This window comes from Lissotriton helveticus, chromosome 6 (genome assembly GCF_964261635.1).
Source record: "Lissotriton helveticus chromosome 6, aLisHel1.1, whole genome shotgun sequence".
In the NCBI taxonomy this organism is placed as follows: domain Eukaryota; kingdom Metazoa; phylum Chordata; class Amphibia; order Caudata; family Salamandridae; genus Lissotriton; species Lissotriton helveticus.
In genome coordinates this window covers 36795109-36811112 of record NC_136067.1, presented here as the reverse complement: position 1 = coordinate 36811112, position 16004 = coordinate 36795109, and the positions used below count along the sequence as shown (strand labels likewise).

The following is a 16004-nucleotide window of genomic DNA, read 5'->3' as shown; positions in this document are numbered from 1 at the left end:
CAGGCATGTTGAAATGAACACAGACACACACACACACACAGACACACACACAGACACACACACAGACACACACACAGACACACACCACACACACACACACTATCACTGATGATAAAATATAATGGTGGTAGAAGGGAGCCTATTGGAGGAGTGGTGTTTTCTCATTGAATCGATGTCCGTAAACTAGGTCCAGTTTATGTAAAGCCGCAGGGTACGAACAGTCATCGTTCGTTGTTCTCTGTGCTTAACATCACATACTACCCAAAAGCAGAGGTTGGCCATCTTCTTTGTGTCCCTGGTCATGCGCTAGACCTGTGTGTCCGCCATTTGTAATTTGTTTCGCTTGAGGGTTGTGTCCCTCCCGATTCCTTCTAGCAATCTCAAGGCCATGCAGATGGTTCATGGTGTTCTGGAATGACCTAGACTCCTTTCCAAGGGTTCATACCAATGCTGTGCTATTGAAGGACTGCCCTTCAACTGGCAAGTCTTTGACGTTGAGTGTGTCTAGTAAAAATAACCAACACTGTCTGTAAACAACTTTTGCAAGGCCTTGGATCCTTGTAATTGCCCCTAATCTCAAAACGGTAACGCTGTAGCAACCATCTCTGTGCACGTCTGTTACCTGGATCACGTGTATTGATGTAGTGGTTATTCGTCTCAAAGTGGTGTGCGGTGGTCGAGTAGGAATATGTCTGGTGGAACTTCAAATGACTGCAATAAATAAAAGATGGTGGCTCAGAGGCAATCTGTGAGCGGATTGGTTCACAGGAAGATGTCGTTCATTGGCTATTCGGTTCCCTCTGCAACCGCATCTCCTCACTTCTGATCCCGCGTCCTCCCTTGAACACGTTGCTTCAGGTCTATCATGTGACATCCCTGTCCATTATTCTCCCTATCAGGCGAGACCCCAACGCAAGATAATATGGAGGAACACGGTCTCAGCCGCTCTGTGAATCAGGTCGCTCCACTTCTATTGGGCTCTTCCCAGTTGAAGAATGTACATGGTCGATGCTTACCACGCCGTATCGTTTCAAGACGGAGACTCCATGTTCTTGCCATAAACAGTCAGCCACAAGAACCACATTCACATATGTATTTATTAATGTAAATGTTGTAGTACTTGTATAGCGCCCAAATCCCCCCACATGGGGTCTCTCCGGCGCTTGTACACACACCGCTGTGGAACCCTTCCTGGCTTTTTCCCTGTGAGGCGCCCACTCCTGGGCACCCCCAAGGTGCAGCCAGGCATCCCAGCGCTGGTGGGGCCGTTGTGGAGATTAAGCAAGCTATTGCCCAGAGTTGCAGAGTGGGACTCCATGATTGGAATAGGCACCGCGGCGAGAATTATCAGGTCCGAGGAAATTGAGCCCAAGACCCGCCGAGGTGGGAATTGAACCCTGGTCCCAGGCCAGACTTCTGTATCAGGGTCTGCCGCTCTAATCATTGAGCCACGCTTCTCCACATGCTTAATGCTCTTTGTTTAGCTTTGTGTCTGTTTCCTTGTTGTAAACTCAGAGTGATGACAAGTAGGAAGCATGGATTGGTTGGTGGAAGACCTCATCCAGCCACGCGGGGGACACATCAAGTGCGATGCTCTTCATCACAACCCTTATCCTTCCTCAACATCGAGCCTGAACAGTTCTGTCTGTCGGCGTTGTCTGACATACGTGTTCTTGCATTGATCATGGGTTACCTTGACCTTGTATTCATTAGCGATTATGAGGATACTGTTAGTATGTACCTGTCCTTACTAATAGGGCTGCCTCAGAAGAGCTATGAAACGATACACCGTACAATACCATTTTCAAATTAGCGCAATAGATCAATCGTAGAGGGGAAACAACCTTTACAATGCAACTTTTACAAAGCACTACAATTACAACGAAACTTTTACAAGGCAGCATCCATTACATAGCATGCTATTACAACGCAACCATTACAATGCATGACACTACAACGCATACCATTACAACGCAGTCATTACAACGCATACCAATGCAACGCATACCATTACCATCCAACACTTACCCTACTGTTTCACCCCCTGGAGTTAGAATAGTAATTTTTACCCCTACACTATCCAACACTTACCCTACTGTTGCACCCCCTGGAGTTAGAATAGTCATTTGTACCCCTACACTATCCAATACTTACCATACATGCAATGTAATGTTATGCGTTGTAATGGTATGCGTTGTAAAGGTAGTATGCATTGTAATGGAATGTGTTGTAAATGTTAAAAAATGTGTTGTAATGGAATACGTTGTAATGGATGTTGCGTTGTAAAAAATGCGTTGTAAAGGTGTGCGTTGTAAAAGTATGCGTTGTAACGTCATACAACCATCGTAGAGTTATGTATTGTGATAACTACAGTGTGTTAGAACGACGTGTTGCAATAAAATAGATCACCCCTGATTTTATCAGCTAGCACTGTACAAACATTCTGAAAAAACGAATACATTTTAGTCAGATCTACCCCTTTTTTCTGGGTGTGTTGGAACTATGTTTAAAACTGAGCACCATCAGAAAGATGGGGGTGTCAGTAGGTTTGGTTTAAGCTCGCTAATATTCAAATAAATAATCCAGTTGACACTTTGCAATGAAATCTTAAATCTAATGTGTCCCCTACTTCAGAAAAAACTCTGGTTCCTGAGAAGACAGGCAGTGAGAAGATGCCACCAATGGCAAAATGTGCCACTTTAGTTCCGTGGGCTGGTTCGTGGCGCGAGGTGCCCTAAAGAGAAAGAAAACTTTTACTGCGTGTAGAGCACTTTGGGTGGAAATTTAAGCCTGAAAAGTACCCGTCCTCGGACACCCACCATGTCCGGCTGATCCTGTATCCCAATTAGATAAGTCAGAATAAAGTTGGCAAAGAGCAGCTCAAGTTTAGAACACTTCAGATTTTGCACGATGTTTGACAATGCACAGACATGAGTTTTGTCCCAATGGCCTAAGCAGTCTTATGAGGGTCCCTCTTGGGGTGGAGATCCTGAGGAGGAAGCATTAGAAGAGAAGCAATGAAATACATTAACTAACTGGAAGTCCTGGCAGCAGAAAGGGCCCGATTCACAGAACTAACTTAATACAAAATCCTAAACTTACTGCCATTTTGGTATTCACAGAAGGCACTTAGTCATTTTGGTATTCACAGAAGTTATGAGTCCTAACTTTACTACTCCTAAACTGAGAAAAATCCTAACTTGAAGACTTTCGGAATTCACAGAAGGCATTTAGGAGTCCTAAAGTTAGGGGTCCTAACTTCTGTGAATACCTAAATGAGTAAGTGTCTTCTGTGAATACCAAAATGGCAGTAAGTTTAGGATTTTGTATTAAGTTAGTTCTGTGAATCGGGCCCTAAGCTCCCTTATCCCTTGGTGGCCTAAAGACCTCAGTGGCATTGTGTGCATTGAAAGTAGGTAAACCATGGTTACCAGTCACCAAGAAAAGATTGACAAACCTACACTGGACGTTCTGTAACGTCACTGACCCTTTCATGCTGTTACTTTTCTGCCTTTGAAGGATAATCTTGAGTTCCGATTGCACCTCCGGTACGAATTTCTGATGTTGGGAATCCAGCCGGTGATTGACAAGCTACGAAGTCATGAAAACGCAATACTAGACAGGTGAGACGAGTGGGAGGATTGTGTGTGGTTTTGTTGATGGTGAGTAGATCTGCTGGTGGTGTCAACGTTCTGTACGGCAGGACTTTGCTTCAGTAGGATCTCAAGAGACGGGGCGCTCAAATCAACGAAGTCTTTATTTTCATCGTTGTGAGACTTGTGGATGAAAATATGTCAACATATTCACATCTTATTTGGTTAAAGCATAGATGTGTGCAAGTACGGACAGTTGTACCAGCTAGCCCTTCTACACTTTACATATTACCATAACCAGAACACCGCACACCGTATGCTACCGCCGTCTACAAGGGGTCCACCTTTCTTTACGTACCATCTTATTGTGACCCCCCATTCTCAAATGATTCACATATTAGGGTGCGAGTAGAAGAATGCCTTTGTTGTGTCTCTGTATGGAACTGAGTCAAACAGCAGGGAGCTGCAGAATTTTACACACCAAAGTGTCTTTTAGGACTCCTGAATGATTGCCAGCTGCGCACTGTCTCTGTAGTCGTAACACCTCAGAGTGCGAATATAGATGAGGGAGTCGGCAACACAAATCACATGAACACTAATGTGGATATTGACAATGAACTGCAATGTCGTCCCTGCCATGCTTGGTACTTCCAAACGTACACCCTGAGGGCTGGGAGTAAGTGGTGCTTTGACTATGAAACCTTCATGCAACAGTGCCGCATTCGGTACGACTACATGCATGCAACAGTGCTGCATTCGGTACAACTGCATGCATGCAACAGTGCTGCATTCGGTACGAGTGCATGCATGCAACAGTGCTGCATTTGGTGCGAGTGCATGCATGCAACAGTGCTGCATTCGGTACAAGTGCATGCATGCAACAGTGCTACATTAGGTATGAGTAGATGCATGCAACAGTCCTGCATTCAGTAGGAGTTCATGCATGCAACAGTGCCGCATTCAGTACGAGTGCATGCATGCAACAGTGCTGCATTCGGTACAAGTGCATGCATGCAACAATGCTGCATTAGGTATTAGTAGATGCATGCAATAGTGCTGCATTAGGTACGAGTGCCTGCATGCAACAGTGCTGCATTCGGTACGAGTGCATGCATGCAACCGTGCTGCATTCGGTACGAGTGCCTGCATGCAACAGTGCAGCAATCAGTACGAGTGCATGCATGCAACAGTGCTGCATTTGGTACGAGTGCATGCATGCAACAGTGCTGCATTCGGTACGAGTGCATGCATGCAACAGTGCTGCATTCTGTACGAGTGCATGCATGCAACGGTGCTGCATTCTGTACCAGTGCATGCATGCAACAGTCCTGCATTCGGTACGAGTGCATGCATGCAACAGTGCTGCATTCGGTACGAATGCATGCATGCAACGGTGCTGCAGTCGGTACGAGTGCATGCATGCAACAGTGCTGCATTAGGTATGAGCAGATGTATGCAACAGTGCTGCATTCGGTACGAGTGCATGCATGCAACCGTCCTGCATTCGGTACGAGCAGATGCATGCAACAGTGCGGCATTCGGTACGAGTGCATGCATGCAACAATGCTGCATTAGGTATGAGTAGATGCATACAATAGTGTTGCATTAGGTACGAGTGCATGCATGCAACAGTGCTGCATTCGGTACGAGTGCATGCATGCAACAGTGCTGCATTCGGTACGGGTGCCTGCATGCAACAGTGCTGCAATCGGTACGAGTGCATGCATGCAACAGTGCTGCATTCGGTACGAGTGCATGCATGCAACGGTGCTGCATTCGGTACGAGTGCATGCATGCAACAGTGCTGCATTCGGTACGAGTGCATGCATGCAACGGTGCTGCATTCGGTACGAGTGCATGCATGCAACAGTGCTGCATTCTGTACGAGTGCATGCATGCAACGGTGCTGCATTCTGTACCAGTGCATGCATGCAACAGTCCTGCATTCGGTACAAGTGCATGCATGCAACAGTGCTGCAGTCGGTACGAATGCATGCATGCAACAGTGCTGCAGTCGGTACGAGTGCATGCATGCAACAGTGCTGCATTAGGTATGAGCAGATGTATGCAACAGTGCTGCATTCGGTACGAGTGCATGCATGCAACAATGCTGCATTAGGTATGAGTAGATGCATACAATAGTGCTGCATTAGGTACGAGTGCATGCATGCAACAGTGCTGCATTAGGTACGAGTGCATGCATGCAACAGTGCTGCATTCGGTATGAGTGCCTGCATGCAACAGTGCTGCATTCGGTATGAGTGCCTGCATGCAATGGTGCTGCAATCGGTACGAGTGCATGCATGCAACAGTGCTGCATTCGGTACGAGTGCATGCATGCAACGGTGCTGCATTCGGTACGAGTGCATGCATGCAACAGTGCTGCATTCTGTACGAGTGCATGCATGCAACGGTGCTGCATTCGGTACGAGTGCATGCATGCAACAGTCCTGCATTCGGTACGAGTGCATGCATGCAACAGTGCGGCATTAGGTGTGAATAGATGCATGCAACAATGCCGCATTAGGTATGAGTTCACACACACACATCTTTTCCTTTCTAAGTTGTGAACAGACACATCTTTCCCTTTTTGAGCTCTGAATGGCAAGCATCTTAGCCATCGTGAGCTGTGAATAGAACGCATCTTTTCATTCATTTTTGAGCTATGAATGACACTCATCTTTTCCCTTCCAGGCACTTAGACTTTTTTGAGATGGTGAGGAATGAAGATGACGTGGAGCTTGCCAAGCGGTTTGATATGGTAAGTGGATGTTTATCAATATTAGCTAAATAAAAAATAAATAATGTAAAAAGATGTCTCTTGCTCTTAAGTCTGTGCATTGATTCACTTGGTCTGGCTTCTCGGATTGGAACTCTGGTCAGAGTCTAAATCAAATAGTACAATTGTGTGTTTGCAGCTCTGGGTTCAAAGAAGCCAGACTGTCTGAAGGAAGGCGGGAAGTTCAAAACCCTTCATCAGTTCCAGAGCGACCCCAGAGTTGAGCGCGTTGTTCTCAGTAGATTCGATGGGGTGGGAAACCGAGGCCGAGGGCCTGTCAGTTGGAGTAGATTGAGATATCAAATTTCACTTACTCTCAATTTGTGCATTTTTAAAAAACATTTTCAAGTTTCCTATGTTATTGAAAATGGATGAAAATTAGCATATTGTTTCCAAGGTATTCAAATATGGCTGAAAATGCCCACCAAAAGGGAGAATTTTCCTGTGAAAGGTTTTAGTTGGATAATTTCCTTGTAAAATCGGTTTTGCGAGAGCATTGTAAAACAAACAGTTTTTGTGCTAGAGTTTTTGACTCTGTTTGCAGAGTTATGCAAAGTTCATAAACGTTTCAGCTTTGCGGATTGGAAAATGTTGAATACCTCTCCCAACTTTCCAGACAGGATTAAAACTTTGCTCTTCCTTCGCTGCCGAGTTGCAGGGTTTTTTGAGAGATCTTTTGAATCTTCTGTACCTCAGTCTTAGAATAACACCTTCCAGAGTCAGGAGGTCCAGAGGAAGCCAGACCTCTTTTGCATATGACTCTAAGGTTGTAGCTCAGTGTGTTTTGTGTGCAGAGCTAGTGGGGGCCAGAGCAGTTATGTACAGTTTTTGTGATGGATGGGGGAGGGGTGTAGATAGATGGGTTGTATGACGTTTCAATGCATGCTTTTACCATGCATGCCTTTACAACGCAGGTATTACAACGCAAGTCGTTACAACGACTTGCGTTGTGGGGCGCTGGATAGTGGAATAGTTTAATTTTCTATTCCAACTCCAGTCCCCGTGGATAGTAGGGAAGGTGTTGGATAGAAAATTAAACTATTCCCTATCCAACAGCACCCTCCAGCAAAAGTCGTTGTAACGACGTTCGTTGTAATTCCTGCATTGTAATGGTAGTGCGTGGTAAAAGTTTCGTTGTAAACGATGTTCCCCAGTTAGATGTCAACAGTAACATGAAGAATTCGGAGAGAGCCCTATTGCCACTCCTGGCCAGACTGAATACTTCTGAACCATAGAAGGTGGAGCTGGTGAGAGAAAAGAACCAATGGGTGGAAACTCAAGCGCCATCTCCAAAGGTTGGAAGTCCAATTTGCTGACAACGGGGATGTGTATTGGGTCTGTTTAACTGGAGGTGAGTTAGAGTGGGTCCTGTGGTTGCAGAGCGGGTCTTAGTGGGCGGTCATACATGGCAAGGTAATACAGAGCTGCGTTTCACTCTCAAAGCTTACAGTGATGTCAGAGGGAAGGTAAAATGGTAATGATTGGTAGGTTAGAGTGGTTGAAGGGCTCCAGGGTATGAGGCAGAGGTCTCCCAGGCAACTACATCTGTATTTGAGCTAGTCGATATCTCACCAGCCGATATGCTGGTTCCGGGTTGGCGCGTAGTGTGGCACCACCGTCTGCAGGTTTCCCACCTTCGGCCGATAGTTTTTACGCATCTTACAAAGGACGTTGCATTCGATCCTTGTGTCTGGCGGGAGTCCATGGAGCGCTTTAGATGCCCGCGTTATGTGCCGGCACCCTCATATTTTCAAGCGCATTTTGACCATCTGGTTCTCTGGATTTTTCAATCTGAAGCTGGCCTTCTTCAGGAGCCTGGATGAAACGATGATGCTGTAGTACAGGATGGCCATCACCAACGATGAATGGTGAACGGGTACACCTGATCACATCAGCTTTCCTCTTTTTATGTACTCATTGGTGGGACTCTGAGTCTTCTGTGACTGGAGACGATAATGTCAGGACTTTTTAGCTCGGCTGTTCCAGACCGGCCTTCGATCTGTCTCCTATGAATGAGCCAAAACTGGCCCCAATTGAATCCTTCGAAAACTAGTTGACTCCCCTACACTCACCAGCTTGAGTCATTCCTGTTCTTCTGAACCAGGCGTTGGCCCATCGGCGGGTCTACTACAGATGTACACAACTGGATATAACATAACAGGAGGGGGTGCAGTGCACTGGGTAAGAGTGGTTGTCAAGGGAGCGGTAGAGCCAGTAAGGACCACACCTGGCACAGATGTCACGAGCATGTCATAGGGATTGGAGAAGGAGGAGGGAAGAGCGGCGCGGCTTGTGATAGGAAGAGGCTATGAAGTAGGAGGTGGAGTTTAGAGTGACCGAGGGCATGATTTAGATTTCAGCGGATGGGTTACCCTATCACAATAGTGACGGATATCCAGTCCATCGAAGTATAAAAATCCTATTATATCCTACGGATTTATATTTCACCGTTGCCATTGTGACAACGTAACCAATCCGCCAAGATCTCAAACAGGCCCTAAGTTACTCGAGGTCGTCGCGGACACCGTCTCCGTTGCTGAGCGCTCACCTGCCAATTATTGGTTCCGAGCGTCTCTAATTAGTTCAAGGGAAGCAAAACAATTCTACAACCCCCAGAATGCACTGGGTTGCACGACTCAAGCTCAGCACTGGAAACAGTGTCCTAATGACCGGGAGGGGATCAGCATAGGTAGGTGCTCATGGATGTGTCATGTGGAGGCTGAAGTGTACACGCATACGACGCTGGGCGTCTGGATGGGGAGGAACGACCGGAAGAGCTGGTGGTGCTACAGCGCCCTCTTGTGCTGTACATGGTGCTGCTGCATTGATGAAGCTGCTGCTCGAGTGGAAGATCTACTCGAGCGGCAGAAGGAAGCAGCGCCCTCTTGCCGTGCGTGTGGTGCTGTTCATGCAGATTTTACATCACAGGACAAACTCCCGGTGCTAAAAATCAGTGCGAGCAGTGCGACTTAACTCCCTCCGCCGCTTGCGGAACTCCACGGAGCGCGACAAAGTTTTATTGGCACTTCACAGAGTTCCGCATAGCGTAACTCCGGGAACTCCGCCCAGGCCTACCCTGAAGCCACCGTAGTGTAGACACCGCATCGGTGTGCAGTGTGCAGACTTACATCGGTAAGGCTTTTACTTGGTGACGCCTCGAAGTCCAGAGCCTCAGGAACTGTAGGCTTCTCACAAAGCTTCTCTTGAGATTTCTGGTTCTACACTACATTTGAATATCTATTGACTTTGACCATTCCAGTACTTGATGACGCACGTTGGCTTTAGCACTATAAAATACTACAGATCTTAGGGCCCGATTCACAAAGAGTCTCCGCAGGCGTGGCGGAGTCTTCGCACTTGTGTTGGAATCTCAGCAATGAGAAACTGCAGTGCGGGGACGCCGTCACGACTGCGGAGGCTCGTTGTGAATCGAGTCGTAGGGATACGCGTGAAACAAGGTTGAGGACTCTGGTTCGAGCATTGTGCGGCTCCTCCCTCATTGCCGTAGTCTTGTTTGTGACTTTTCTAGTATATACTAAAAGGTTTGTAGTACATGCCACCCCAAACCCTGGATCTCCTACGCCGTAACGCTATTGCAGTGAAAGCGTGGCACCAAAACACGATATCTCATTGGCGTCAGTTAGGGCTCAGAGGAGGCAATAGCAATGGCATTTATAGAGTGCAGTATTCACCTGATGAAGGTTTCTTGGCGCTACAGCAAGGGTTTTATGGAATAGGTGCATTATTGAGCAAAAAGAAAGGTTTTCAAGTCCTTTTTGAGTGTGGACTGGGAAAGCTGTTTACTGGGGGGCATTGGAGGTGCTGCTACCCCTGAGTTGTCCATAGGTACTCCTGGCAGGGCTACCCCTGGTCCCAGCAGCCAGAAAGGCATCTGCTAGTAACAGGGCTCTAAGAACAATGTTAGTTCTTTGTATTGTCCACTTCTAACCCATCAGCGGCCACTGGAGGCTGTTGAGGGGCTATGGATGGAACAAGGGGTCAACCTTGTGGTGTGTCTGGCGGACAGAGTTATGGTATGAAGTCACTCTGCCATCATCTGCATCCATGATGTGCATTCTTCCTGGAAGCTCTCTCCCGCCACCAAATAGCTTTCGGGATGGGCGCCGTTCCTAGCTGCTTTGTCTGGTTTTATTCAAGCAGCTGGAAGCCTGATGTGCTAAATGAGGAAGGATTACATCTTTCTAGTGGCTCCAGCCAAACGCCTTCCTCCGGGTCTTGTTCCAGCGCTTCATCAGAAACATGGCTGAACTTCAGCAGCTCGTCCGGAGAACAGCGCAGCGTGTTGGCGACAGTCTCCCTTCCCTCGGCCTGTTTCATTGAACGAGGGTACTCCAGGGAGTGGAAATGCACCTTCAGAGCATGCAGCCAGGGACTGATGCCCACATGGTATCTAAGCCAACTGAGTGGGTGAGGCACTTCCTGGCTTGTGATTATCCAACATCCCAGTTATACAATGTAATCCTCAAGCATGCAATGGGAAGGCACACATCGAGCAGCCCCGCTGCCCTCATCGAGCAGCCCTAGTACCCACATCGAGCAGCCCCGGCGCACACATCGAGCAGCCCCAATGCACATCGAGCAGCCCCAATGCACATCGAGCAGCCCTGGCGCCCACATCAAGCAGTCCCGGCGCACACATCGAGCAGCCCCAATGCACATCGAGCAGCCCCGGCGCACACATCGAGCAGCCCCAATGCACATCGAGCAGCCCCAATGCACATCGAGCAGCCCTGGCGCCCACATCAAGCAGTCCCGGCGCACACATCGAGCAGCCCCAATGCACATCGAGCAGCCCCGGCGCACACATCGAGCAGCCCCAATGCACATCGAGCAGCCCCAATGCACATAGAGCAGCCCTGGCGCCCACATCAAGCAGTCCCGGCGCACACATCGAGCAGCCCCAATGCACATCGAGCAGCCCCGGCACCCACATCGAGCAGCCCTAGTACCCACATCGAGCAGCCCCGGTGCACTTCGAGCAGCCATGGTGCACATCGAGCAGCCCTGGCGCCCACATCGAGCAGCCCCGGCGCACACTTCGAGCAGCCCCGGCCGGTACCCACATCGAGCAGCCCCAGTGCACATATCGAGCTGCCCCAGCGCCCACATCGAGCAGTCCCGGCGCACATATCGAGCAGTCCCGGCGCACACATCGAGCAGCCCTGGCGCCCACATCGAGCAGCCCCGGTGCACATCGAGCAGCCCCCGGCCTCCATTGTTGGATGGAGAGCAGAGCAGCTGGAAGGCAGTGGCACTTGTGGACCTTGAACAGGAAGTCCAAGTCTTCCCTCTGGCTCTTCACGCCGCCATCTTGTCTGCGGACAGGCCAGCTACTGTTGCAAGTCTCGGGATGGTTGGACTGAACTGACCCCGCCAGTCAACAGTTGGATTCTCTCTCGGTTGGGTTTAAATGTCTAACTAATGCGTTGGGACTGGGTCAATGGCCCACAGAACTTAGAGCAGCCCGCGCAGTACACTCTGTGTCCAAGTGTTAGATATATGATGGGTTCTAGGAACCCCAAGCGGTAGAGTTTTGATACTTACCTCATTTTTTGACAAAATAACAGATTGCAATACGTGGACGATTATTATATATCAGAACATGAATGTCCGTTGAGGCCATGAAGGGTGCTGGCTCCATACAATACCATGAGACCCAATGCTCAGTGCACTTGTGCATATACGGTAACCCAGAAATTACACAATACACCCTCTTTGTTCTGTATTTTACATAATGCCTATTTCTTCAAATAGGAAATTACTTTTGAACAGCGGTAAATTGAATACTATCTTGTAATATCTGTTGATCTCGTGCAAAAGGAGTATATATTACAAATTGTATCGTTTGTTATCCGGGGAGGGTAGTGAACCCCTGAGGGTCCAGAGTGCTGACGCGTTGCTCACTATGTCTCAAACACAGGGGAATGAATAACAAACACAGATTAATCTGATTGTGTGGGGAATTAAGAAATTCAGGGAGAAGGAAACCAGAGAATGACAGTCTCTAAGCTTCCCAGTGCTTGAAGTCAGTCATTCACTGGAGTAACGTTAATTACTGCAAATCATGCAAGTAAAGAACATGCAGGTGTTTATTTAATGGTTTACAACTGTGTGGATGGATGTATGACGTTACAATGCACACTTTTACAATGCATACCTTTACAACGCATACCTTTACAATGCATTTTTTACAACGCAACATCCATTACAACGCATTCCATTACAACGAAATTTTACAAACTACATTTACAACGCATTCCATTACAACGCATAATACCTTTACAACGCATTCCATTACAACGCATACTACCTTTACAACGCATACCATTACAACGCATAACATTACATTGCATGTATGGTAAGTGTTGGATAGTGTTGGGGTAAAAATTACTATTCTAACTCCAGGGGGTGCAACAGTAGGGTAAGTGTTGGATAGTGTAGGGGTAAACATTACTATTCTAACTCCAGGGGGTGCAACAGTAGGGTAAGTGTTGGATAGTGTAGGGGTAAAAATTACTATTCTAACTCCAGGGGGTGCAACAGTAGGGTAAGTGTTGGATGGTAATGTTATGCGTTGTAATGGTATGCTTTGTAATGACTGAGTTGTAATGACATGCGTTGTAGTGGTGTGCGTTGTAGTGGCATGCGTTGTAATGGTTGTGTTGTAATTGCATGCGTTGTAATGGATGTTGCGTTGTAAAAGTTTTGTTGTAATGGTAGTGCATTGTAAAAGTTGCGGTGTAAAGGTTGTTTCCCATGTGGATGCACCTCTGGTACAAGTGTTCTTTACAAAGTACTTCAGAGGGGAATACAAACAATGATTCATGAGAATTTTCTGTTTTGAAACAACTCTGTGTGTACAATAACGATTATGTATGCGTATATGTATATATGCAATTTGACACTAATTAAATTGTAGGTATAAATGTCTATTTAAAGGAGATTTGATGATTGTCTAGTGTGAGTATCTTGAAAAAGCGGCTTTGTGCCCGTAAGTGCCCATGAGTGAACAGCAGGCTGTCTACACGTGTCGGCGCGTTAACCTATGGGTTCTGATCTTGTCTTCTTCAGGTTCATATTGACACCAAGAGCGCCACGCAGATGTTTGACATCATAAAACGGAAGCTGAAGCACACAGATGCCTACCCCTATTTATTGTCGGTGTTGCAGCACTGTTTGCAGATTCCTTGTGAGTACAACCAGGTGGTGGGCCCCACGGCTCGTGTTTCTGCTCCCCCACAATTTTGTAGACAACCTTCTCACATTTTCCTATGATCATGGAGGCGAATCAAGGGAGAATCGGACAAGTAATCATAGTCTGAAATTAAAATTGAGGGTTAAATAGTACTCTTTTTCTCTTCCTGGGGTTTTACTTTCAAACTGTGGGTGGATACCCAACAATTTAATTGTTATGGTGAAGAGGAAAAATTTAGACTACTTCTACTGACTGGCGCGGGATAGTAGGAACGGTATGTCATCACCACTTGCAAGCCACCCTTCAATCTAACCATTGTGCTGAGTTTTCAACTCTAGTGTCTCCTAGAAAATACAGACAAGAACACTTACCTTTTTGGGTCAGTTGTTCCACATAAAGGTTAAATTGTCAGAATTGAAAACCATTTTTTCTCATTGGCAGCCACTTTTCTTGTATCTGCATCAACCTAACAGTAACATCTCTCAGAGATGCTCAGTAATCACAAACACCTATTTTGAGATGTTTCATTTGAACTTCTGAAGCAAAAAAGTAATTCATGTTGCGGCTTGAGAAATTAAGCCTGTCAGTGCAACATACTATAACACGCACGGAGGAGTAGGGAAATGTAATTTTCTGTGAGAAAATACTGCCCTCACTCACAAAATTGTGACATGCTTCATCATTGGGCTTGCTTCAATACTCCCCTGCGCAGAACAACGCCCGGGGTGGAGCAAAGGGAGGCGAAGACAATACAAACATGAAAATGTATATATGTTGGGATCACCGAAAGTAAAGTGTAGTAAAGGTTAAAACTAGCTCGGTGGTGTCTCCTCTTGACAATTAATTCCTGGACCCAGTGGCTTGTCTGGTTAGCCAGACAAGCTACATTTACATATATTGAAATTGTCCAAGGGAATGGTTCTCTTAGATTCTGAACACCTGGACTCTTGGACACTCAGGCACCTTTTCTGTAGCAGCTTCCTTTGTGTTCTCCAGTGAGTGACCTTTCTTCTCAGAGGAACCTCTGAATCCACTTGGTGTCTTTTGTCGTGCTTCCTTTTCGTTTGACCTTATGATCAGGCCGCGCTTACCTTTAGTGCTGCCCTGATCTTTTGACTGGGTTTGAGTGTTTCATTGGTTCCGATGCTCCGTCCATTACCACCCCCTTTTGTTCCGCTTTTGGCCACCATAGGTGTGGCAGGGTATGCTCAGACGTGAGTCCCTTGCTCACTTTGCCACTGGATTCAAGCAAGCCGGGCTGAAGACGGCTGGAATGCCAGAAACCGGTCCTCGGAAGCTTGTTTCCGGTCCAGGGAAGGCATGGCTTGGCAGTTCGGGCTGGACTGTTCCCATGAGGCACAGGGTCAGACTGATTTGCATATAGTGTGTCTAAACTGGGGTGGCAAAGTGGGCTAAAGAACGGTGATGGATTAAACCCAGATCTTTTGACTGCGTGTGAGTGTTTGATTGGTTCAGATGCTCCGTCCATTACTACCCCCTTTTGTACCGCACTGGTGGTGGATGTCTCATTGCCTCCACCACCAGGGTCATTTCTCTGTGTGTTCTCTGCTGCTCGGCCTTGCATCACCTTCCATTGGGAGTCATCAGTTATACGAAGCTTACCTCGCGTTTCTTCAAAGATTGTGCCTGACAGTTGCATGAATCAAGGCTTGTTGCTTCCTCTTTTCCTTCCAAGGGAGCAGAGAGGCTCAGCTGGAATCAGCTTCCATCATCTTGATGTTAGCAGGACAAGGAATGCGCCAGTCGTCAAACTTGGCTCTGATCCTGCCGCTTACGCCATTGTGAGCGCTGGATAATTTAACGCATTAATCATAGCTGCTAAAATATAGAGAGACGTTGACTGATGACACCTTGACCTACTCAGTGGAAGGTAAGGCAACATCTGCGGCATCTCACAGGCCTCAGTGTCTGTAAGCTGTGCGGGCCAGTGACCCGACTCCACGCTCTTGGAAACGCTGCTGGGCTCCAGATCCGCAGAAGATGCCGTTTTACCTCGTTTGACCTCATGCTGTGACCACCATCCAGATGTTCTTCTGGCCTGCAGTTGGTTCATCTATGTTCAGGGCTGGAGGTAGATAGGATGCAAGTTAAGGATTATCTGCAGGTTGTGACAGAAGAGCTCTTGTGCTAAGAGGTTCACCATCAGTTGGTGATTGTTGTCTACTAAAAACTAAACGGTAATCAACGCATAGACCTCTAGAGCTGGCTCAGGAGAGTCGTGGTGCTCCACGGATGATCTATCACTTGGGCCACTTTACTCAACTCCGCTCACCTTCAGAGCTTCCAAATTCCTTCTGCCTCTCACCAGCCTTCCTGGAGTTATGAAACATGGAGGCCACATTTAGGGCCATATGTATCAAGATACTCATTTGCGATTCTGAAATAGCGATTTTTA

The 16004-nt window shown here is 47.2% G+C and overlaps 1 protein-coding gene across 2 annotated transcripts in view; it reads left to right on the top strand.

Annotated features, from left to right (window-relative positions):
• Positions 1-16004, top strand: part of DAAM2 (dishevelled associated activator of morphogenesis 2) — a 648121-nt gene that overhangs the window by 413049 nt on the left and 219068 nt on the right. For both annotated transcript variants that reach the window (XM_078647328.1, XM_078647329.1), the window contains exons 8-10: positions 3520-3623; positions 6288-6354; positions 13465-13582. In XM_078647328.1, coding sequence (XP_078503454.1) covers positions 3520-3623; positions 6288-6354; positions 13465-13582 — 289 coding nt within the window. The remainder of the gene's footprint in view (positions 1-3519; positions 3624-6287; positions 6355-13464; positions 13583-16004) is intronic.